This window comes from Diabrotica undecimpunctata, chromosome 8 (assembly GCF_040954645.1).
Source record: "Diabrotica undecimpunctata isolate CICGRU chromosome 8, icDiaUnde3, whole genome shotgun sequence".
In the NCBI taxonomy this organism is placed as follows: Eukaryota; Metazoa; Arthropoda; class Insecta; order Coleoptera; family Chrysomelidae; genus Diabrotica; species Diabrotica undecimpunctata.
In genome coordinates, this window is record NC_092810.1 from 68,369,898 (window position 1) to 68,393,873 (window position 23,976).

The following is a 23,976-nucleotide window of genomic DNA, read 5'->3' on the forward strand; positions in this document are numbered from 1 at the left end:
TAGGTTTTAAGTCACCTGTCTCCAATACTTACAGTACGTGCTGCCTTCTCAAAGAAAAAATTAAAAGTGTACCAGCACAGTCTGCTGAAAAGGCGCAGCTAATGGTTAAAAGGCGGATTCATTCAAGAAGAGCAAAGGCGTTTTATGAGTATATCGAAATGGATGTTTCTCATTCTGTTAGCCTTTGCTTTGATCTTCAACAAATTCAGCCACAACCGAAAAGCCCAATTCAAGAAGCTTATTATGCGGGACAGATTTGGTTTTATAACTTTTGAATTACTAGCTTAAAAACTCAAAACCACATGTTCTACACTTGGACAGAGAAGCAGGCAGGAAAAAGCAGTGTGGAAATATCATCGGCTCTCTTTAACTATTTGAAAGAAGCTGATTTTTAGGGCTGTTTTGTACTAAGAGCTTTTAACGATGGGTGTGTTTCCCAAAATAAAAATAATATTGTCCTGAGAACACTGATTCATTTTTTGGAAACACACAAAACATCAATCAGTGGTATAGGCAAGTTAAGAGCACTAGGAGAAGATTGGTTACTCCTTGATACTAAGAAGCTAAGTGAATACTATAAGGACATCCAATCAATTAGTGAACTAAAGAAAATTGAAATATGCTACCGGACACAAGAAAAAATTGTACACTTCCCCGAAAAAAGGGAAAAGAAAAGTCTTACAAAAATTATGTGTTGGTAAGACGCTTGAAAAACTGCAAATATGAAGGAAAAAGTCTTTTATATATTTGAGAAAGAAAGAGAAAAAGAATCTTAGACAAGTGAGACTGAAAGAACTCCCACTTCCTCATGTGCAAACCAAAGAAAAGACAAAGATGTTCACAAACTTTTGAAAAAAATATTTTTCTGTCTCACGTCTTGGTACAAGAGTTTGATTTTTGATGAATCCACCACAGCAGATGCTGGTGAGGAGCAGGAAGTAATAAGTGACTATCTCGACGATGAGCGCTGTGACTTCCATATTTAAAAAAAACTGTTTGTTTGTTGAATTAACTACCTATTATGACAATGTTTGTCACTTAGGTAAGACCCATATTATTATTTTACAAAAATAGAAGTTCATTCAGAAAACCATTTTTTCTTTACGTTATTGCTTTTTTACTTTATTTACATGCAAATCATCTTATGTCCACAACATTTTACATACAAAACGACTTATTTCCATTGAGTTCATGCAAAAGGTCTTATTACCAAAACAAAGTCAATTTTTGAAACTATTTTTTAACTACCCTAACTGAAATAGGTGTTTTAATCTCAGTTTTGGAACCAATACTAGTGCATAACATTGATTAGAACTCATTGTCCTTTTTCAGAGCAAAACTACGTTTTTTGCCCTCCCTGAAAAATTACTTATTTGTGATTTAAGCTTGTTTGCATTTTACCTCCTCAACTATTACTTGATATAATAAAGATGTATGTTCTTATTTCAGAGAACTCTCACTTATCTATCGGATCTATTTTCCTATACGCTCTTTAGTTTTGATATAAATTCTCATTGATTGTAGCTGATCAAATTATGGCCTGTTCGAACTTTTCAGAATTTTGGAAAGATCCTTTTGTATTTCTCGTGCGTAGCAAGAAGTGATTCCTTAAAGCTATGCGTATGAATTATAAATGTACAGAGGTACGATCAACATATTCTTACGGCTGTCTTTAATCGCGTTTTCATTTTCCTATGTTATAATGTGTGGTCAAATTAAAACATTTTTCCCAAAATTTTTTGAGTCTCATTTCTTGTAGATCTTGGTTTTTTTGCGCTTCAGATATTTTTCTCGATTGCTTTTGCTGATCTTTTTTTTTCTTTTACTTTTTACTTTACTTTTTATTTTTATTTTACTTTTCAATATTATATATATATATATATATATATATATATATATATATATATATATATATATATATAGGGGAGTATAGGTGGTGGAACGCGGCTGCGCCAGAGAGGGTGATGTCCAACATTGGGGGACCCAAATCCCTACATGGTGTTGTGCAGTCAATCGTCCTTTACTCGGCACCGGTCTGAAATAAGGCGGTAGAGATACCTACTTGCAAGGGGCTCATGATACGAGTGGACATATCTGTGAAAGAAGAGAGGATTTGATTACAGCCATGATAACAGAAGAAAGGAAAAGATCAATGAAAATATGGCAGGTCGAGTGGAACAACACGGAAGCTGTTGCACAGTGGACTAAGACGTTGATCCCGAGACTAGGTGGACTGTGGTCACAGGCAATAGGATTACTTCCTGTCGCACAGGATACAGGTGTTTTAGGGCATATCTTCATAAGTTCGGCAAGGCAGATACAGGCAAATGCTTATACTGCGAATGCTCCGACACTGTTACGCACAAAATGCCGGAGTGTAATAGATGGACAGTGGAGAGAAAAAGAATGTATAGAGAAATAGTTATGAACCCTGTGACTGTGAGAGAGATGATCGCGAAGATGACGGGAAGGAGGGATGGAATAGTGTGCACAATTACTTCCGTGCAGTCATTAAGGAGAAAGAAGAAGAGGAGAAGCAGCAGCCGCACCAACGACAGAGATAAGTCTAGATAAGAGAAGCGTACAGCGGCCTTCCCACTTTTGGAATACGGTACGTGCGATACTCAACTGCCCACAAGTAGAAGGGGGTGGTTTTAGTTGATAGTCTAGATGACAGGAAGACATCCGTTTGCAGGATCGAATCCAACACACGCCAGCCATTCCTAGGGATGGGTCAACCTGGTATGGTTTTTAGAAAACTTCCACCCTCAGAAGAAAAAAGAGGTTGCTTATATGATATTACCTTTTCTGCTACACGATCAGACTCCATGGCCCTTAACTGACGAACAGTCAAGAATAAAAAAGATATATTTCTCTTTCCTCTTTCTCCAGAATTATGAAAATGATAATATTCTTAATTTTTGGTATTCAGGTACATTGTACATGTACATATAAAATATTACAAAAGATCGACTAATTTTGACCGTACATTATTAACTTTATCCAAATGCGTTTTATCATGCCTTCCTCGACCTCTTCTAAGCTCTTTTTTGGAATAATTTATTCGTAATCTGGGGGTTCCTTGTTTAGCGTATTTAGTTGGCAAATTGGTTATATTGCCGGTTTCACGTCTACAATATCTTTCCCCACTAATTTTGATATGTCTGTTTTGATATAGGTTTTATCTGGTACAATTTTTGTTGTAAACTTTTAAAGAGCTTTCTCTTTTTTACTTGTATATACTCTATTTTTTGCTATACATACATGTAATTTGCATTTGTTTAAATAAACTTTTTTTAATGATTAATTTTATTATTATTTTTTAGAAAAAGTGAAAAATGAAAAATTCGACAAACTTAAAGAACTTTATGTTAAACTAAGGGATGAACATATTCAAAAAATTAGAGAGGTAAGATTATAGGCATTCAGATTACACACACATATCCATGCAAACTTAATTGCTTAAACAATTTTTGGTACGAAACAGTACTAGTAATAAATGCAACCTTTACTGAATGTTTATTTCCATAAAATATAAAAAATATGTCAAAAAAAAACCAACACATATAATCTAATCTGAGTCATCTATGTCATCTTCAGATTCATCAGTATCTTCGCCTAGATCTACAACTACTGGTTCCATGGTAATTTTAATGAAGTTATCAAGGTTCCACATATTCTGTTATTCTTCCACTACATGCTCGATATATTTTATTATTTTATTTAAGCAGATTTTTTATATCTTTAAATTTGAAAGTAACATCGTTCCTTGCTACTTGATTATTATTTAAGCCGACATATATCGGGTTTAACTCACAATGCTATGGCGTCAATCGAACTACAATAATTACGCCCCGTTCTCGCGCTATTTCATTTACTACTTCTTTGATATATTTATATTTATGACACCGTGCCAAGTTTAGTACGTAGATTCTCAAAATTGGTTCATTGAATATTTTTTTTTATTCTCTCTCTGCTTCTCTCCATTTAGTGGTTGCTAACTCTTCTACACACCGGTATTGACAACCAGCAATAATAACAGATCCTGGTTCGATTTTTAACAGAATATCTGAAAACAATTTTTCATAATGATCTGCATCCATTTCCTCATGGTATTCTCCAGTCTTTTTAGAAACAAATGCATTTAAACCTCCTTCAACAAATCCTGAGTAGCTACCAATATGGCTAATAATAAGGCGTTTTTCCTTTCCAGATAGGTTTTTAAACCTGCCAACAAACCATCTAGGACAGCTTGTCGTTTGTTTACCACGGATTCACATTTAAATCCTGCCAAATTGTTGTCACAGTATGTTCTTCATTTAACCATGTTTCATCTGTATGTTTTTTTCCATCTCTTCGAAATTCTGCTAATTGTTTCAGATACTTCCTGCGCCTTAAAATGATCTATTCTTTTTTAATAAGAGTACTATTCCTCTTTCATTCCTCTAACATGTCTTGATATCTTTGAAATATTTTCATTAGATTGAAGAGAAGAAGCAATTTTTTTTATAGTTGGTAATTCCTTTTGAAATAAAATTCATATACTGCACGGCGAATGGCCGTGCAATCGATTCGAATCGATTATTATTGACAAGCGACACACCAAATCAAAAATCGAACATTTCTTGTTAATTATTTGATATTTTTATATTTTCTATTTATGTATAAATATAAGAGTTCTTCTTTTTCGAATCGTCATTGTGATAAAAGGCTGTGTCAAACTAAAATATAAATAATAAGAATTTGTTCTGCAATAGAGTAATAATGTGAGTGAAACATTTTAAAGCTTCAAGAGATAGGTACATCACTATACTATAATATAGGGAAGATGTTTGTGAATCGATATCTGTCATATTCTCCCAAACTTTGACGAATGGCTACGTATTGAAGTTCGAACATTGTACAGCAATTCTTTTATACAAAGTCCTTCGATTATGTCTATTTCGGAGATTGTACAGTAAAGGGGTACAATGCTAAAAGTGGACAAGATTTTCCGTACAATGCTAGGATTGTCCAATGTCGGACATTCCTCGTAACATATATATATATATATATATATATATATATATATATATATATATATATATATATATATATATATATATATATTGTTATCTGGCTCGAAGTCTGGGACGTTTCGTTTTGATATACGGATCACTATTACTACTGTCTGTCATATTTATTATTTATTACCAAATTGAATTAAACTAAATTACTCACAATTCACAAAAAGTAAACGTAAAAGCTCCTTCCACTACAATAATATATAATAATATAACAAATAAAATATAATAATATTACAAACATTTGTGTTCTCTTCTTTATGAAACCCCTGTCAGTGCGCTTATGAAGCCGACTAACAGGCAATAAAATAGCTACCCGAACAATGGCGTTGATGTCAGTTACATCGCCTTAATTTGCGACTACGTTGTTGAGATCTCAGGCATTATCTACCTCTAGAGAAAGATATAAACTACAACATTGCAGATAACTTCAAGTTAAATAATACACGTTGACAACGTTACATTTTCCCTAGAACCCAGATCTTTGCCAAAACATTTGAATAGTTTAAAAATATACCATTCAAATTATTGAAATGTATTTCATATAAAATTAGATCTCTTCTATCTGAACGTGTATTCTTTGATCAGTCAGAAGAAGGTTTTTGTCAATTTTTAAGGGATTAAACAGATTCTACAATAATCCACTAGTTTGTTTATTAAATGATAATTAAATTTTCTCCTTTGCTCGGAACAAAAATATTTTTTTCTAAAAGGTAAATGTCCAATTTTACTGGCCTGTAAAAAATCATTAAAACATGAGTCACTTGCTACAATTGTGGTACTTTACAGTAAGTCTATCGCTGCCATTCTCTATTGCATGAACTAGTAATATGCGCACTCCTTTACTTCCTTTAGCCACGCCGCGCGCAGCTACAATCATCTCTGCCCTGTCTTCGTCTATCGCAGGGTATACTACTCTCGGACCTCTTTGTCGTACGTTCCCAGTCGCATTAAAATTAAAATTTTTAAAATTCGGCACCTGTCGTTCAGAACAGACTTTTTACAGACACCCCTATATCATCGATCGTATTTACAATTAAACAGCGCTTAATTTTATATTTGGTTGATAGATTAAATAAATATCTCATATTTTACTAGCTGAAGAATCTGCAAAGTAGCTAAGTCTCATGCCATTGCGAAGATTTAATCTTAGCATCGATTAAAGATGCTGTAGAAGCGACGTTTGCAGAACACGAGCTAAAAGAAATCGAACGCGTACTTCTTCAAGTACCATCTCCGCAGCGGAGGTCGGCAATCATCATAGCTATTCGGACTTTTGAGACGGCTGCTCTGAAAAGTTCATTTGATGTACATCCGTACCACTCTCTCAGGTTGCGCAGCCATGACATTCTACGCCTCCCTATGCTTCTCTTTCCTTGGATCTTTCCCTGCATAATCAGTTGGAGCAAGGTGTATTTCTCTCCAGGTGTAATATGTCCGTGGACATTAATATAAATATAATAATATTTTTGCGACGTGAAAGACTTATCTGAGCTACTTATTTTTGTTCTTTGTATATGAAGATACCTTTTTATGCCTACGATTGCCTACCAACGAAAATGTCAACAAAAGCAAGTAAAGAACCCATTAATTTATCATAATATAAGTGACGGAAAACTGCTTTAAATCATAAGCTGTTAACTAACTCTCAGTTGCTGACAGGTATCACTGCATGTTTGATGAAATTATAAAAGTCCTCTTTTCCTTGATACCTTAGACTTATGTGAGCTATGGATGATATTAAAACTAAATATCGAAATGTACGTATTGGACGTATCAAATTTATTGCGATTAAAAGTGAGTGATGCGTTTACTCTCATGTTAAAAAATAGGATACAAATACATCCTTCTTTAGGTTTTCCCTTTGATTTTTATTTTTAAAACACTTGATCTACTATTACTTGAAATAACCTGTAGCGGTTATATTTTGCCTACCATATTGGGTATCACTTATAGGGGGTTGAAACTGGGGACTGAAATTACTGGGCTGGAGATATGGTAAACAAACAAACTGTAACGTCTGCTAACGGCCACTCTTGGTTTGTTTGGAGAGCTGAATCGTAAGTAAGTGAATAAAAGAGGGGCTAGAAGGGGTAACTACAATAAAATGAATCAAAAAAATACTTACATAGATTTCCTGGGCAACACACACAAGAAGGGTTCCTACACTATTTAAATTGGACGCCGTTTAAAAGAATCTTCTTACTGGATGGAAAGAAAGGCTTTTCTTTCCTTATATCTCTCTGGCTGATGTATTTCCTTCAAGAAGTTTTTGTGATTGGGACTGGATCTAAAAAACTGCAAACAAACACAACTGTGTTTGTTTGCAGTTGCACTGAAGCTGCAAATTGGTCTGAAATGACCAGGGAACACAAATAGACAATTCTTTGGAAGTTGGACACTGGATTCGGGCTTAGGATTATCCTGGATGACAAAAAACTGCAATCTTCAAAACTCAGCCTCTCAAACTCTCCTTCTTAAAACCATCTGGACCTCTCAAATTGTTGTAGCGCTGCTTTACAAATCTCCCACTTAGGACACAACACAAAAAATCGGTGATTAACTCAACAAAAACTGCCACATTGCCTTTGAGCTTAATTCACCTCACCACAAAAAGATTTGCCGGCTTTTGAAGACTACCACCCGAAATTTTTTTTCCTTTAAAATTTTAATCCAAACTTAACTGTTTTCTTTGTCTCAGCTTAGTCGACCTTCATAACCCCTCCGACCAGTTTTCGCTGCCGGCCAATCTGAATTTTTTTCTTATGACGCTTTCTAAGCGACTATGGACCTTAAGGATGCTGGGCTTTCAAGATTGTAGAATTAAAACGTAAATATGGTTATTTAACTACGCAGTTAAAATTTCCCATAGATGTGTCGTAAAACACTTGTATAAACAAGAACTTTAATGAATTTTGTACATGGCCAGGGGCGTATCAAATAAAACTTATACATTAAATATTCGATAGATATAAGGAAATTAATATGCTACAAACCTTGAATCATTCAAATACAATTGCTATTTTTTAAGTAATTTGTTACTTTCTGCAAAATATCTATTATATTTACAAATTTTTACTAGTATAATGATAAATTTCTTAATTATTTTTAGAAAGCTGAAGTAGAAAAGAAGTTGATCGGTGCCTTGAAAAATTTAGAACTACTAACTGAGCTAGAGTCGACAAATGAAAGATTACAGGAAGATCAAAAACAAAAGTCGTCAGAGCTCTCTGCCCTACAGAAAGACAAGGAATTGTTTAATATGGAAACCGAAGTAAGTACTCTTAAGAGATATTTGCTTTTTTAATATGTTTTACAATTATATATTTCACTATTTTTCTTGTTTTATTTGCGCATTCTTTTGCTTAAATGTATTAATATTAAAATATTAGCGCGATTTAAAATAATTACTAAATAATTAATTAAATAGTCTACTTACAGTTTATCCGCTATGTGCAAGTTCGAAAGAGCAACACCTACTAGTGTCATAAGTAAATACTATGTTTATATGGGAATAAGATGGGAGTAAGCCACAATTGCTTGTAATGACAAGTACATTTTACCTAAAAAATTTGACGTTCCGATTTCCAGTCCGAAAATCGGTCTAAAAAAAATTATTAAATAATTTAGTTGAAAAACGGTGTGTATAACAGCCAAGATTGTTGATAAGGTCATGTCATGTCAACAAAATTGACGTGTTGTAGGCAAAAGATATGAGGCTGGATGTTTTGCCAAATGGAAAATTTAAACTCTGATTATGTATAAAAATCAATATTATTAATATGTGCTGTAAATGTTTGTATGCGTGTAGAGTATTCCTGTATAGTAAACGTGTGTTGTATGTTGCATATGTATTGTGTATGATAGAGAATAATGTGTATACTGGGTTTCTTATTCCGCTATTGTTGGTATGTTCTTGTCGGTGACTTCTTCTTTAAGTATTTTGCTTATACTTAAGTATTAAGTATGGTCGTCTGGCTTTTTATCAAGTCTTCATAAAATGTTCTGTTGTTGCGGTATTGAAAAAGAGGAAGAAGCTTTTCTAGAATATCCAGTTTTGTCTTCGTAATGGGTAATGCTGCAAGTTTATTTCGTTTTTTATTAGTATTTTTGATGCTATAAATGATGAACGCCATAGACCACTATAGCTATCTTTAAGAAGAAAGGTTGAGTCTTATCACCGCTATTATTTAATCTGTATTCGGAATCTATATTCAGAACAGCATTAGACAAGACGCGTTCGGTTAACATCGTAGGCATCAATTTCCATAGCGATGCACTAAAACATGAGTCAATTAAGTTTGCAACTGCATAACGAATGGATACCACATCTGTCAAAGCAGCTCAAGCAGTAGCATTATTGAGAGAAGACCTGAGCCAGGGGGCCGTGGCAAATCGACTAAATTTAAGCCAATCTGCTATGTCCCGAGTATATCGTCGGTACCAAGATACTGGTGATTATGTCCGCCGACAAGAAGGAGGCCGTAAACGAACAACAACGGAGAGAGATGATCGATTTCTTGTACCTAAATCTCTGAGAAATCGACATTTGACTGGTGCCAATCTCAAAGAAGAGCCTAGAGAAGTCCGAGGTGTGGTTACTAGCATTTGGACAGTCAGAAGGAGACTTAAAGCAGTCAACCTGACACCAAAAAGGGCAGCTACGAGTCCCAAGCTAACTGCAGCCCAGAAGTAAAGGCGATTAGAATTTGCTCGCGAACATCTGGATTGGGACGACTATTAATGGAGTCAGGTATTATTCTCCGACGAAAGTAGGATCTGCCTACATGGCAACGAAAAGAGGCATCGAGTCTGTAGAATGCCAGGAGAACGATTTGCTCAATGTTGTATACGAGAAATTGTGTCATATGGAGGCGGTTTTTGTATATTTTGGGCAGGCATTTCCATGGATGGGAAAACCGAGTTGGTTTTCGTGCCTGGTGTAGGACGTGGTGGAGGTTTAACGGCGGATCGTTACATCAGAGATATTTTGGAGGAGATGTGGTTCCATACGTGGGATTTATTTATTTTATTGCATGATAATGCACGATGTCATACCGCACGAGTCACCACCACCTATCTGACTGAGATCGGTATACCTACAATAAATTGGCCTGCGTTGAGCCCGGACATAAATCCAATAGAGTATGTTTGGGATGAGCTTAAGCGCAGGGTCCGAAACAGAAATCATGTACCAAGGAGCCTAATGGAATTGAGGGCTGCGCTTAATGATGACTGGGAAACAATGCCTCAAGAATTTATTAGAAAAGTCATCCAATCCATGCGAAATCGACTGGAAAGTGTAATTAGGAATAGGGGTGGTAATATCAGATATTGAAAAATAAAAAAATTCATTTCGTAATTGATGATTTCTCTGTTCATTACGTCTTTCTTGGGATAGTTCTAATGATGAATATTTGAGAAACTCTGTTCGTATAGCATATTGTTTTTATAATGCGTCTTCCAAATAATGAAATAGCGGTTTTTCTAAGTTCAATAATAAAGTTACTGTTTGCACATTACATCTTGTTATTTTCATACTTCTTACATTAAAACAGAAGGTGTAATCTCAAATATCGCTTTTGAGTCGATTGTTTTGCACTCAAGTGTAGTATTTTCAAAGATGCCAACAAACACACATTTGTATGCCAAGGGACAAATAATAGAACAGATAACTTCCATAAAATATTTGGTAACAAATATCAACAGCCAGTGTAACCCAAAAAAAGAAATCCTATCAAGAATCGAACAAGCGAGGAAAACACTCATGAACATGAAAACATTTTTTACAAGATCAGACCTTAGTCTAGAGCTCAGAATTCGAATGATCAGATGTTACGTTTTCTATGTTTTGCTGTATGGCTGTGAAAGTTGGACAATGGACTCTGAAACAGAAAAAAGAATACATGCTTTTGAAATGTATATATACAGACGGATGCTGAGAATTCCATGAATACAAAAAGTTACCAATGGTGAGGTACTTCGGCGCATGAGTAAACAAAAAGAGTTACTCAGCATAATCAAAGAAAGAAAAATACAATAGTTGGGTCATGTGTTGTGAGGTGAAAAATATGAATTACTCCAAATCATATTGGAAGGTAAAGTGCAGGGCAAAAGTAAGGTCAGTTGGAAGACGCCAAAACTCGTGGCTGAAAGACCTGAGGAGATGGTTTGACCGCTCATCCACAGAAATCTTTCGTGCAGCAATTTCCAAAGCTACAATTGCCATTTGGATTGCCAACCTTTGAAAGAAGACGGCGCAATAAGATGAAAAAGCTGGTTTTGGATATTTTAAGAAAAATTGTCAGTTGCACTTTTTATATCTAAATCATTGAACTTGATTGAACTACTTTGATAAGTGTTATCCTTACCTTACTGGTTATCCCAACCTGGAGTTTCATCACGTTCGGTTTTCCGCTTTTTTCTTTAGGTAAGGGAAAAATTCTGGTCGTTGTGAAGATATGAGTGCCATCGTACAGGAAACAGGTAAGTTATGGTATTATATAAAGAAAGGGTATCAAACATTTTTAACACATAAAGTAATACACTAAAAATGTGTAACATGGTATAGTTTGACCCCTTTTTGTTTCATTTTGTGTATAAGTATACATTGTTGCTTGATTACTCTCCAAATCATGGATCCCAAAAACGTAGTACCATATCTGCCTTGCAAAAAATACTGGATTGAACGGTATATATGGCAGTGGTAAATTTTTGCATAAAATCAAAGGTAATGCAAGTAATTTCGTCTGCTCTTGCCTATTCCTTGTAGCTACGTTTTTTGGCATGGAATGCATGAGCTTTTCTTAGATCAAGTCCTTTTTGTAATTGGCAAGAAACATCCTTGTTTCCTTAAAATATCCTTGTTGCTTAAGGTATGTTCAAATTTGTCACATTCCATACATGTGTCGGTACGAGGAAATCCAAATTTAATATTAAATTTGTTTTAAATACTTTCCAATACATTGTAGGGGACTTTAAAGTAGTCTTCCTGCAGAAAGGCCTTGTGCATGTCTTTTACTGTTAACTCTGATGGTAGGTACAGCTTATTTGGAATTTTTCGCAATGAGTAATGTGATTGCATAGGAGAAAATGTATGTATGTGATGTATTATGGGGGTTGTAGCTTCTTTGCTGTAGTTTCTAGGGCGGCAATTATCAAGCTCATAACATAATTCTTTTAACACACTACATAGAGCGCTAAAATCGGCAACATTTCCTCGTTCGAGGTAATTGTAATTCTCTGACACAACGACAGAAAATGTTTAGTAACACATAACAACGCGTGGGATGTACATCTCCGTCTTTGGTGTTTTTTTTTTTCATTACGTATACCTGGTTCGTTTCTTATGTCTACACTACACTATCGGCGATGATGGTTGATCGTGTGATCGTTTATGTTCGGCACAAACATCCTCCAAGCGTCCACACAATCGTCCGTAATAGTATGTCGAACCACAAGCATCAAACGATTCCCTTTGATGCGTTTCCGAAAAACTGACAATTCACGGGTTGTAGGCGATCATAGGCAATGATGATAGGTTATAATAATGTGAACAATTTTTTGTGGTTGAATTAAAAATAAAAGTGCATTTCTTTTAAAAGATAAAACAAAAATATACTCTTTGACCTTCTCCTGCTGAACAGTATCCATCAAAACTTCTGCGGACAGATGAAAGAGTTTCTGCTCTATCTGCTGGAGAATTCTCTTATTAGATTTTTTAAATTAATCCAAATTTTGGGCTCTAGCCCCAGGATGATCGTAGATGATGCTTTTTAAATGTCCAAAAAAAAAAGAAGTAATGTAAGATCTGGCGATCGTGCAGGCCACTTAATATCGCCTGTTCCACTGATAACTCGATTCAGGCAAGTATTGTTTAAATACATCCTAATTATTCGAGCGTTGTGAACTGAACAGCCGTCTTGTTGAAACCAAACATTCTCCAGATTTACATCAGGAAGATTGAGAATAGCGGGAAGAACATGATTCTATAATAAATCGAGGTATATTCTACTATTCAAATTGCCCTCAATTAAAATGGACCTATTATGTGGTCTTCTAAAATGTAAGTACAGACGTTAACTTTTTGAGGACGTTGAGTTCGGTAAACAACACTTCTGTGCTGGTTTTCCCGCGCTCAATACCTCGTAATGGAAGGATTGTGGAAGGAAATATCTTAGAACGCATCGTCATGTAGAAATAAGTTGCAACTTTCTATTTAAAACAAAGTATAAAACACTTTGTAAAAAATATACAAAAAGGAATATTAAGTTTTGATGAAAATTTCCCATGTCCGTAACTGTTCTTCCTTGTCTGCAATTAGTGTGGTCTCGTCTACTAATCGTCCAGACTGTATTTTCTTGTAACAATACGTAAACTCTTATCGTTTTGTTCATGTTAAAGCTATCGTGCATTCTTTCTATCTCTTGTATTTCTTGATATTTTTCTCGTAACAATTTCCCTTTAGCGTCTTTTACCTTTTTACTGACATTTCTATCTAATTCTTTATATCGTTCGGGATTGTTTTCCTTCCTCCGTTCGGAGTAACCAATTACTTCTTTCGATCTTATTAGTCAATCACCTCGTTCATTTCTTGTTCACACGTCATACTTCCAACTAAGTCACTCTTTCGTCTTTCGCCTCTTTCTATTTTGGAGTTAAAAGGTATTATAGTATGCCATTTTGCCTTTATAATTAAAAAATCCGGTTATTCTGACTTTCCTTTGTAACGAAATATTTTGCCTACCACATGGGGTATTATTATAAGGGGTAGAAAATTGGAGACAGAAATTATTGGGAGTAGAGATAGGGCAAACTAAATAAACGAAACTGTGCGAACGGCACTCAGGGTTTGTTTGGAGAGCTGGGGTAGAGGATAAGTAAATGGCAAGGGGTCGGATTGGAGCAACTACAAAAAATGAAACAAAGGGGTACTAACGTGAATCTCTTGGGACAAACAAAACAAAAGGAAACCGGAAATACCTCTAGCAATTTAAAAAGGACGCCGCTTCGAGGTGCCAAATTATAACCATTACAACAGCTAGTTGTAACTATTGAAGTAATTATTAAACATAAAAAATATATCTTTTCAAATGAAACTAAAAAAAAGGGTTAGAGAGTTAGTCAAGATAAACAAACAAAATGGTTTACAAAAAATTAAACATTTATTGTGTCTCGCCACAAACAGTTACAAAAATAAATGGCACAAATTACTAGATTAATAGTTACAGAGTACAAAAATAACAAAGAAAACTTACATGTCATCCCTTTACAAGATCTAGGAGTTGGAGATATTACATAAACTTACAGTTAACCTTTTTTTTTAAACAAAACAAATAAATATCGAAAATAATAAAGCCAGCTGTCTTATGTTAACATTAAATTTAAAACAACAATTAAAATGACAGCTAACTATGCCTTAAGATTTACAATATTAAATATTAAAATTTTTAAATTTTAATGAAAGCAATTATTAGTTTAGAAAAAAATGTCTGTCTTTACTTTAAAATTTGAAACAAAAAGTTACCTGGATTTTTCACTAAAACACTTTGAATTTTCTGTAACTGGACGTCACTGGTGGTTCTGGGGTAGAACTGGGCTTCACTCTCTGTGTAACGAACATACGAACAAATTCATCTCCAAACTGCCAAAAAGCCTGGAATGACAACCAGGGAGAAACAAAACGAGGATGGAAACGACGATTCTTCCAATCCTCACTTAAAACTTTAACTGAACCATTAACTGCCACAATACATTACATATTTTTCATGAAAAGAGACGAACAACGAGGAACATTTCAAATTTGATGTAAAATTTGGATCCACACCTAAGCCGACTGTCTCTTACAGCGACCCAAGTGAGAAATGCCGTAATTCTTAAAAATCATTCGCTTCCCAACTTAGAATAAACAAAATATATAACTGGAATATTTATTTGAAACACAGAATATCCTAAAAGTGGTTTTCGATCAAAAGAATGCCGGGGAAATAAGCATCTGTGAAATGTAAACAAACTTTTAAAACGTGTTTATATCAACTTGACGAAACAAAAGGGATCGATATATATTTCGGGTATTTTAACTGTTAAGATAGGATACTGAAATACACTGAAATTACTCTTCGGTATTTTAATATACATATACGAGGGGATTTAAATTTATACCAAGGAAAATGCAAATGCTACACCTTGAACCTATTTGTGTATCCTTACTCTGTATTTTGGTTTTTAGATCGTAATTACGGATCTTTTACCGCATCAAGAGGACTTTGATATCTCAAAATGTCTTTTCGAGCTGGCTTGTATCATTCTAATATATCTATTAACATTTATGGTACCCATATTACAAACATTTTTTTCATGTTCAATTCAGCAATGAGTATATTAGTATGAAAGATCAATATCTTTAATTATTTGTCTAATAGTCACACATCTTGCAACAAGATATTTTTCTAACATTTTAGGAGCTCGACTTGCATGTTCGTTTATACCTGACTGTCTACCACATTTAAATTCACTACACTACCGTCAATATTTCATATGACTCTGGAGACTCCCCTAATGCTTCTAAACGAAAGTATTTTATCACCGCCCTTTGTTGACACGTCATTGTGACAGTGTGATTCTTGAATCCGACATCTACTGTAGGCAAGCTGTTTTAGGTTGGAGATAAACAATTATTTTGATTTAACAATGGGTAAGAGACGATGCAAAGGAATTAACCCTCGTATATTATTGAAAATCGTATATTATACTTTATTCATTTTTGACCAATTAAGTTGACCGTGGATATTTGTTACAGATACTCAAAAAAAGTGTGATGGATGCATGTCGAGAAAAAGATGGCATAAAACATGAACTAGCATTAGTAATGCAGGAGAAGGAAGAACTAAAGAAGAATTCTGAGGAACTATCATACAAACTTTTGGACCTGGAAAGGCAACTAACCAAAGGTATTTCAATACTTCAAAAGAAAAAACATTGAAATTTCGTTTAAATTCATAGAAATCTATTTTTTAATGTTTTTGTTCCACTTAAGCTTTTCTTACACGTCAATCAATATTTACGTAAAAATTTTATATGTGGAACAAAGATGTTGAACCATATCTAAAAAAAAAGAAACCAGAAAATTTGTATATTTAAATAAATAATATAACAATTAAGGCCATAAATATATGTTAATTATTTAAACATAACCAGCTAATTAGAACGTGTTAAAGTTTAATGTGTAATTTACATTATTTTTGACTATTACGTTACATTCATAGTATTTTGAGTTAGTTTCAACATTTCTTTAGTTAGTATCAACATTTTAAAATATTTTTTATTATGCATATTACATAGATAATAACTATATGGGAATACATCCCATTCCTCCTTAAGTTCGGAATATTCTTTTCGTAGTTCTCTCTTTTGAACTCAAAATCATTTTCGCGTTTACATTTATTTTGCAAATTTATTTGTTGGTGAAGGAAATGCTAAAATAGAATTAACTAATCATATCTTCTATTTCAGAGCAATCTGATCTACAGAGAAAGATTAAAGAAATTGTTACTAAATCGTTAGAAAGCAGCGAAGACATTCTTAGGCACGCAATCGACGAGATTGACAATCCTGCTTTGACTGCACTTACCTGTTCTTCGGATTACTTAAGAAGTTTAACGGAAGGATGCAAGAGCTCATTAGAAGAAAGTACGAATATAACGAATAATGATTATGTTAGCATTGTAACTGTTGCGAACAGAATTGCACATAGACATGCCACATATATTTTACAGGGAAGGGCTACTTGCAACACGAGTCCCGATATATCTTTTGGAGAAAGTAAGTTATATATAGTTTATATTTATATTGATTATTTTAGTAATTGGTCATCTATGTACAATTTCGAACGGGTCTTGTAAACAGCGGACGCTTATATTAGTATAAATATAACAATAAAACACTGAAAACTTTGTTTTCAAAACTTCCACAACATTTATTATAATATCTTCTCACTACAGCTGTTTCGACAGAGTGCCTTTCTCAAATGATCTATTTTTGGTATGTGTTTACAGTTTATAGTCTTTAACTGAATAGCTTGAGGAGGGGGGAACTTTTTGTTTCAAGTTGGTCATTCAGAATTATGTCTGCATTTTTAATTTGTTAATTTCCATAGATCCTAATAAAGATAGCTTAAGGCCTTTATTTTGGATTTGAAATTCCTCATTAAAAGAATGATTATGATCTAAAAGGTGAAGTGCGTATGTAGAATCTGTTGTTCTATTATTGAAAGCCCTTTTATGTTCTGCTATACGTTTGTTAAAAGTTTGACCGATGTAAGTTTTTGGGCAGTCGCCACATTTAAGTTTGTATACACCACTGGGTAAGTACTTTTTATTTTGGCTCTTGTTGTTTTTAATATATTTGATTAAGTTGTTGTTTGTTCTAAAAGCTAGTGTTATTCCTTTCTTTTTTATGTGTTTGGCTATTTTTGTTGATATCTTGCCTGTATATGTAACCGACCAGAATGTACTGAGTTTTTCTCTGGTGGTGGAAATACTAATTTCAGGGCTTTCTAGAGACATCATAGATCCATATTCGAACAAAGATATAAGTGGAATATTTGCTCTTTATTATGACTTCAAAAAAGCTCTCAACAGTTGTGCAAAACAATACTGATAACCTGACAATCGTTTTTGTCTTTGTATTAAATGTTACTTATTCATCAAAATAAATCCCTAATCAAAATCTGAAATTAAATTTGACCATTTAGCACTTATAATTTGATATTAACTTTTTTATACTTAAATGGAAGTTTTCAACACCCTCGAATTTTAATGAACAAAAATTACTATTGTACACGAATCTATCTAGTATAACGGAGTCAATTGTTGCAAAATTACTAATATTTACTTTCCTAAATCCTCTTTGCATAGTGAACTTATTTTGTAAGATAATAAAACCAAAGTTTATGTTGACGCCATCTTAGGAAAACGTCAACAATGAAGTATGTTTGTCTTAACGTTTTCTGAGACTGTTTAATTTTGTGGACTTTATTTCCTCGATGTATTTTTATTTTGTACAATAAATAATTGTATGATTTGTTATCAATACATTGTATGGTGTAAATAAATAAATAATGATTGTCGGTAATTCGTTTTAAAGTTCTATTTTATTTACATTTGTTTACTAATACATTATAATATTGGCTATGAGCACGTGTGCTTGGTTGTATAGTAATTTCCAGCCAGTTCTAGTCTGTCAAAACTAACTTCGCAAAAAAGTTATGACTAAATTCACTAGACAGTTTGGACTGGGATTAGCAAACCGACTATACCTGTTTGATTTTATTCGCCATTACTGAATATTGGGTGACACGATAAGGTGTTTTTTGTGTTACCTGTCTCAACAAGGATTTAAAAACATTGAAAGCGAAGAGATGCGAGCATTTTTGGTCTAAATAAGAACTAACCTTTCTCATCAATATCTGTTGGGACATGTATGTACCGAGAATAGTGAAAAGAATAAGTAGTCGTATCCATAATGCTACTATAAAAAGTATACACTAATTTCTAAATTAACTTAGACAGTTGGTTTTATGAATAGGGTTATTTTATAGAATTAATAAGTGTGTTTCCTTATTGTTTGTAAATAACTAATCAACAATTTCTTAATTACAGAAGTGGCCGAGGCATGTAAAGATTTGGGAAAAATAGTGTTAAAACTTCTTATTTCATTAAAACAAAATGAAGACTCTGAACCTACAGCTAATGAAGCCAAACAAAAATTAGAGGAATTAGCAGCTCTAGCAGATAGCATAGGTGCTTCCCTTTTAGGCGAAAAAGCTGAGACCTTAGTAGATATGCTCGAAGATGAGATGAGTGCTATGGACAAAGCAATCGAAGAAGCAGCAAATAGAATACAGGTAATTTTAAGTATGTTAGCGCAATAATAAACACTTTTAAAATATTATTTATCTCCAACGCTCTTATAGGGCATAAGGTGAGCGAGAAGAAGAACTAGTATTTAAAAGTGTCGTATTTAAATATTTTATAATCTATTTAGAATTAGAAAAAAGCTCATTATTATCCGTTACAACTTGCCATATGAGAAATTCTATTGATTTATAGACTCCGTAAATAGGAATTTATTCTGTATACTTTGGATCACACACGCACACATACGCATAAACACAAAGTACACATACACCCATGCACACCTACACTATGGTCAATCACCAAATTACCCTCCCCGTACCACAAGTGCCTAATAATTTAACGGCAAGATTTGTTCTGCTACTACTTTACCATGCATATGAAATGCATAGTAAAGTGGAAAAAGTTTTGCCTAAGCCTTAATTAACCGTGTTGAAATATTTCAACGTCAAAAAAATTTGAAATGTCTATCGTCAAATATCTTCCAAAAGTTTTTCTGAATGATGTATCTCCCAAAAACGGACGATTTTTGTTTTTTTTTTTTAATTAAATGATTGTTTTAACAATATTCTATTTCATCAAAAGTGGGCGAAATTCATTCTCGTTTATTTCATCTATAAATCATTCGAATTTTTCATGATTTAACCTGATTATAAATTCTCAATAATTTTTGTATAATTCTACTGTATTATTAAGAAATAACATATCCAATAGCATATTATCCAAGAATAAAATAAAGAACTAAGGCTTCAACACAAAACCATATTCTTTTTTTATCATACATTTTTGTACTTTAAGTAAGTTTCTAACTTTTTGATTTACGACTACTATGGATATACTGCTTCAGATTATGTCAATAACAGTATCGTTATGTAGGATGGTTTTTATGGAAGCTCCATTAATCAGAATATCTGGTATCTGTTGTTTCCTCATCAATTGTTTTCTAAGTGATTGTCTGAATAAATATTAAATTACACAGGAGGTTTGGTGTCCGTCTATTTGAGTAGTTTCATAAATTTTTATTGTCGTTCCTTACTTTCTCGAAAAGATTTTTCGTCTGTGACAAAATAAATATAAATTACTCTACGGGTAGGGCATCCATTTAGGAAACCAAATTGTGTATCAGAGATATTCTGCTCCACTTCGCTGTATATGGATTTCATGATTTTTATTATTTTTAGAATACTTTCTCGCCGTGATATGAAGTCACACTAGAATGACTTGTATTTATGAGAATGTGTTTTTTTTATACGCTTTTTATACTGTTAACTTCTGTCTTCGATGTTTACCATCATGCATCTACATATGACCTAGATATAATAACTACTTTATTTTATTTCAGGATATGCTTACCACATCTAGAGCTGCTGATTCTGGTATTAAATTAGAAGTTAATGAAAAAATTCTGGACTCATGTACAAAATTGATGCAAGCTATTAGAATATTAGTTCAAAAATCAAAACTTTTACAAGGTGAAATTGTTGCTCAAGGGAGGGTAAGAAGTTTTGTTTATTAATTTACTCATCTAAAATTATTTTTTCCTATTCTTTACAAATTCTATTAATTCTCTTATGATAGCTGTCCCTGCACTAGCAGATAATTATTTATCCCAAGTTAGTTATTAGAAATTGTCAGTGTAGCATATGTAATCGGTAGTAAACTTAGACAATTGATATTGATTAAAGAGGTTAGATATTTTTTGTAATATGTTTCTGCTCTTATATACGATAATTAAAACAAACTTTTCATATAAAAATGCATATAGAATTTGTTTATGCAGACTTATGAAGCCCAGGTCTGTATATTCAATGTATTAATCCAGAGATGCTTGAAACCAAAATATGTACGTGTGTTTAATAGATTATAATAAGGCGTTTGATAAAGTCATTCACAAACAGCTTATGGAAGTCTTGAAAGCGAAACAAACAGGCTAATTAAGTTCATAAAACATCTTTATTATACACAATGAGCATTAGTGCGCATTAATGAAAACACATCAGAAGAAATCGAAATTAAAAGAGAGGTGAGACAGGGCGGTCACCACTTCTTTTCAATGCATACTCTGACGAAATTTTTAAAGCGACTCTTGAGGGAGAAACTGCTGAAGTAAAGGTCAATAGAACCTCTAGAATTAACAACATTAGTTAAGATAATCCTGTTATTTTGGCATAAAATCTTAAAGATTTGCAGAGACTGGGGATCATGCAAAAGACTATGACCTTTCAATAAATATTAAGAAAACTATGTTTATTAATGTTTAAAAATCATCACACAATAATGATAAACGGTTAACAGCTAATGAGGAAACTCTTGAACAGGCAGAGATATTAAAACTATCACAGGAATGATTACTACAAAGAAATTACGAGTCCGTATAGAAAAAACACATACAAAGTTTAACTAACATTTGGAGTTACTGCGTGAAGGATGCACTTAATTGGAAAAAATGTGTTGATGGGAAAAATCTACAGAATTTATTAAATAGGTGGCTAGCGAAAATCTCCAAATGGGGCAAAGTGGACTAATAAAATAATGGAGCACATTAAGAGTTTTCCTACATGTCAGTCACTATGCTCGTGCAAAAAATACAAACAACCTATTTTTATCCGCTGATATAAATTTCAGTCGCATTTCAAAGGCTTAGAGTTTACATTTGCTCTATTTGTGACAGCTTTGCCATACGATTAAAAACTGGAGATACCTCCGTAAAAGTCGAGCAATAATTGCATCACCGAGAAGCCGAAGCAGCTGCCAAAGTCCAACGACACTAGATCTGCTAAAACCTCAGACACTTACATTATATCTTTTGATCTACAGCAACAGTTGATCAGCAGTTTGATCTATAGCATGCCTCAGTTAACACATACGGAAATTCATGTGTTTATGGAGTGATAATTTTGGAGATTATCATCTTGTATTTATCACTACCTTACAACTGAGGCTAACGGTACCTGAATTATTTCGTATTATTGGCCTACAGTATATTTTGAGAAATTATGCACAAGTATCCCGTAAAGGGCCTTACTTTTGTATGTTGTGGCAGGGACTCTACTATAATAGAGAAACGAAAAGCAATGCAAAACTTACACCATTACGAACTTAATTATAAAAATAATAAATGAATTAATAATAAACACAAATACCACACTGAGCAATATATACACATGAGCCCATACTGCAAAAGTAAGCAACGTGAATTACTTGCTAGCGATTACAAGGTTTGATATATTGACATCAATGTTGGACATAAATCGTCAAAAACATCCGGAAAATATTTTTCAAAATTTAAACCCAATGTTACTAAAGATCATCAATCGGATGTTGTTTATAAAGCAAATTGTAAAGACTGCAATTTAACATATATTGGGCAAACACCAAAAACCAATATCTACAAGCGCAAATCATAACATTGTAAGCGCCAACATGTCATTCGATTTACTTACTTTTGCGTATTGGCATTAAGAAACTATGATTTAGCCTGTTTATTATTATATTTTTGTTTACGTTTTCTGACCAATGACGATGTAAATTTGTAAATTACCATGTATTTTAGGGTACAGCTAGTGCAAAAGAGTTTTACAAAAGAAATCATCAATGGACCGATGGATTTATTTCAGCTGCTAAGGCTGTTGCTGTAGCAGCAAAACTTTTATTGTAAGTATTACTTATAATAAAAATTGTCAAAAGTATTTTTTTTAATAAAAAAAAATTCTCTGAAGAGGTTTTATCTTGCGTAAGACTACATCATTTATTGTGTAGTCGACTCCACAGATAATATAATATAAAATAAATAATAATACATAAAACAGAAGTTTAATAATACGCATCTGTTCGGCTAAGCTATTTGAAGATTTAGATTGAATGAATGATTTTTTGCGTCACGAAATAGTGGTTCTTCACATGGATTCGCTACTCTCGATCAATTCGTTTCTAAAGCTGGATTTATAGTTTGACGGTCTGTAGACGTAGACGCACTGGAGACGTAATAAACGGACTGTAAATATTATTTCAATTTATAAATCGACGGAGTGGAATTTTTGTGCATGAGTAAAAATAGTGGCTAGAGTTGGTGACCATGATACTATAATATCATTTTATTATTTATTATTATTATGTTATAAATTCTTAACGTCCATTGTAACAAATAATCAACAAAATCAAAATTCGAATATGTTGATAAGCAACTTTACAAAATTGTGGGCGGGCCAGACAGTTCACTTTGGTTGACAGCACAAAATTCTTCCTTTTTATTGACCAGACGCAAGTAACGCACTGTAAAAGATGAAAGTTGGCCAACTCTTCCGTTGCAGTGCGTTTCACTTACGGTTCCGTCAAGCGTTTACGTTCATTTATAAATAAGAGTACACAAAATTCTATGTTGATCTTTTTCCAGTGCGTCTACGTTTACAGTACGTCAAACTATAAATCCAGCTTAAATAGTCATCATGTATATATTTTAAGCAGGTTTGAATTAAAAACAGCATAAAAAATAACTAACAAAATACAAACATTAAATGAAAAGTAAAAAATTAAAAGTCAAAATTTAAAATTCATAAATGCCATTCAATTAATAACAATATTGAATTATGTGTTTAAATTTTTAAGACACTTCTCGTCTCAGCTTAGGTTTGCCTCTGGTTCTTTTACCTGGTGGCATCCATTCCGTTATAACTCTTAACGGATTGCTGTTCTCTCTTCTCATTATGTGTCCATAACATTTAATTCTTTGTGCTTTTATTGTTCTAACTATGACCCTTCTCTTGACCCATCCATTCTTGTATTTCGTGATTCATCCATTGTCTTGCATCCTCTTCGCTTTCCCTCTTTGGTCCCAGTATTTTTCTGATAATCTTCCTCTCAAAAACTTTCAATTGCTCTTTTTCTCTTGCTGTTTCTGTAAAAGTTTCTGCAGCATATCCTAGTATTGGTCTTATGGTCGTTTTGTAGATTTTCATTTTTGAGTTTCGACTTATCTTCTTCATCTTTAAACATTTTTTTAT

General features: G+C 33.4%; 1 protein-coding gene across 4 annotated transcripts in view; it reads left to right on the forward strand.

The window, feature by feature from the left end:
- The window catches only part of Hip1 (Huntingtin interacting protein 1), a 135,726-nt gene that overhangs the window by 103,992 nt on the left and 7,758 nt on the right, over positions 1-23,976 (forward strand). For all 4 annotated transcript variants that reach the window (XM_072540442.1, XM_072540443.1, XM_072540445.1 and 1 more), the window contains 7 exons: positions 3,327-3,409; positions 8,176-8,337; positions 15,862-16,012; positions 16,575-16,883; positions 18,722-18,966; positions 20,319-20,471; positions 22,530-22,630. In XM_072540442.1, the coding sequence (XP_072396543.1) occupies positions 3,327-3,409; positions 8,176-8,337; positions 15,862-16,012; positions 16,575-16,883; positions 18,722-18,966; positions 20,319-20,471; positions 22,530-22,630 (1,204 nt within the window). The remainder of the gene's footprint in view (positions 1-3,326; positions 3,410-8,175; positions 8,338-15,861; positions 16,013-16,574; positions 16,884-18,721; positions 18,967-20,318; positions 20,472-22,529; positions 22,631-23,976) is intronic.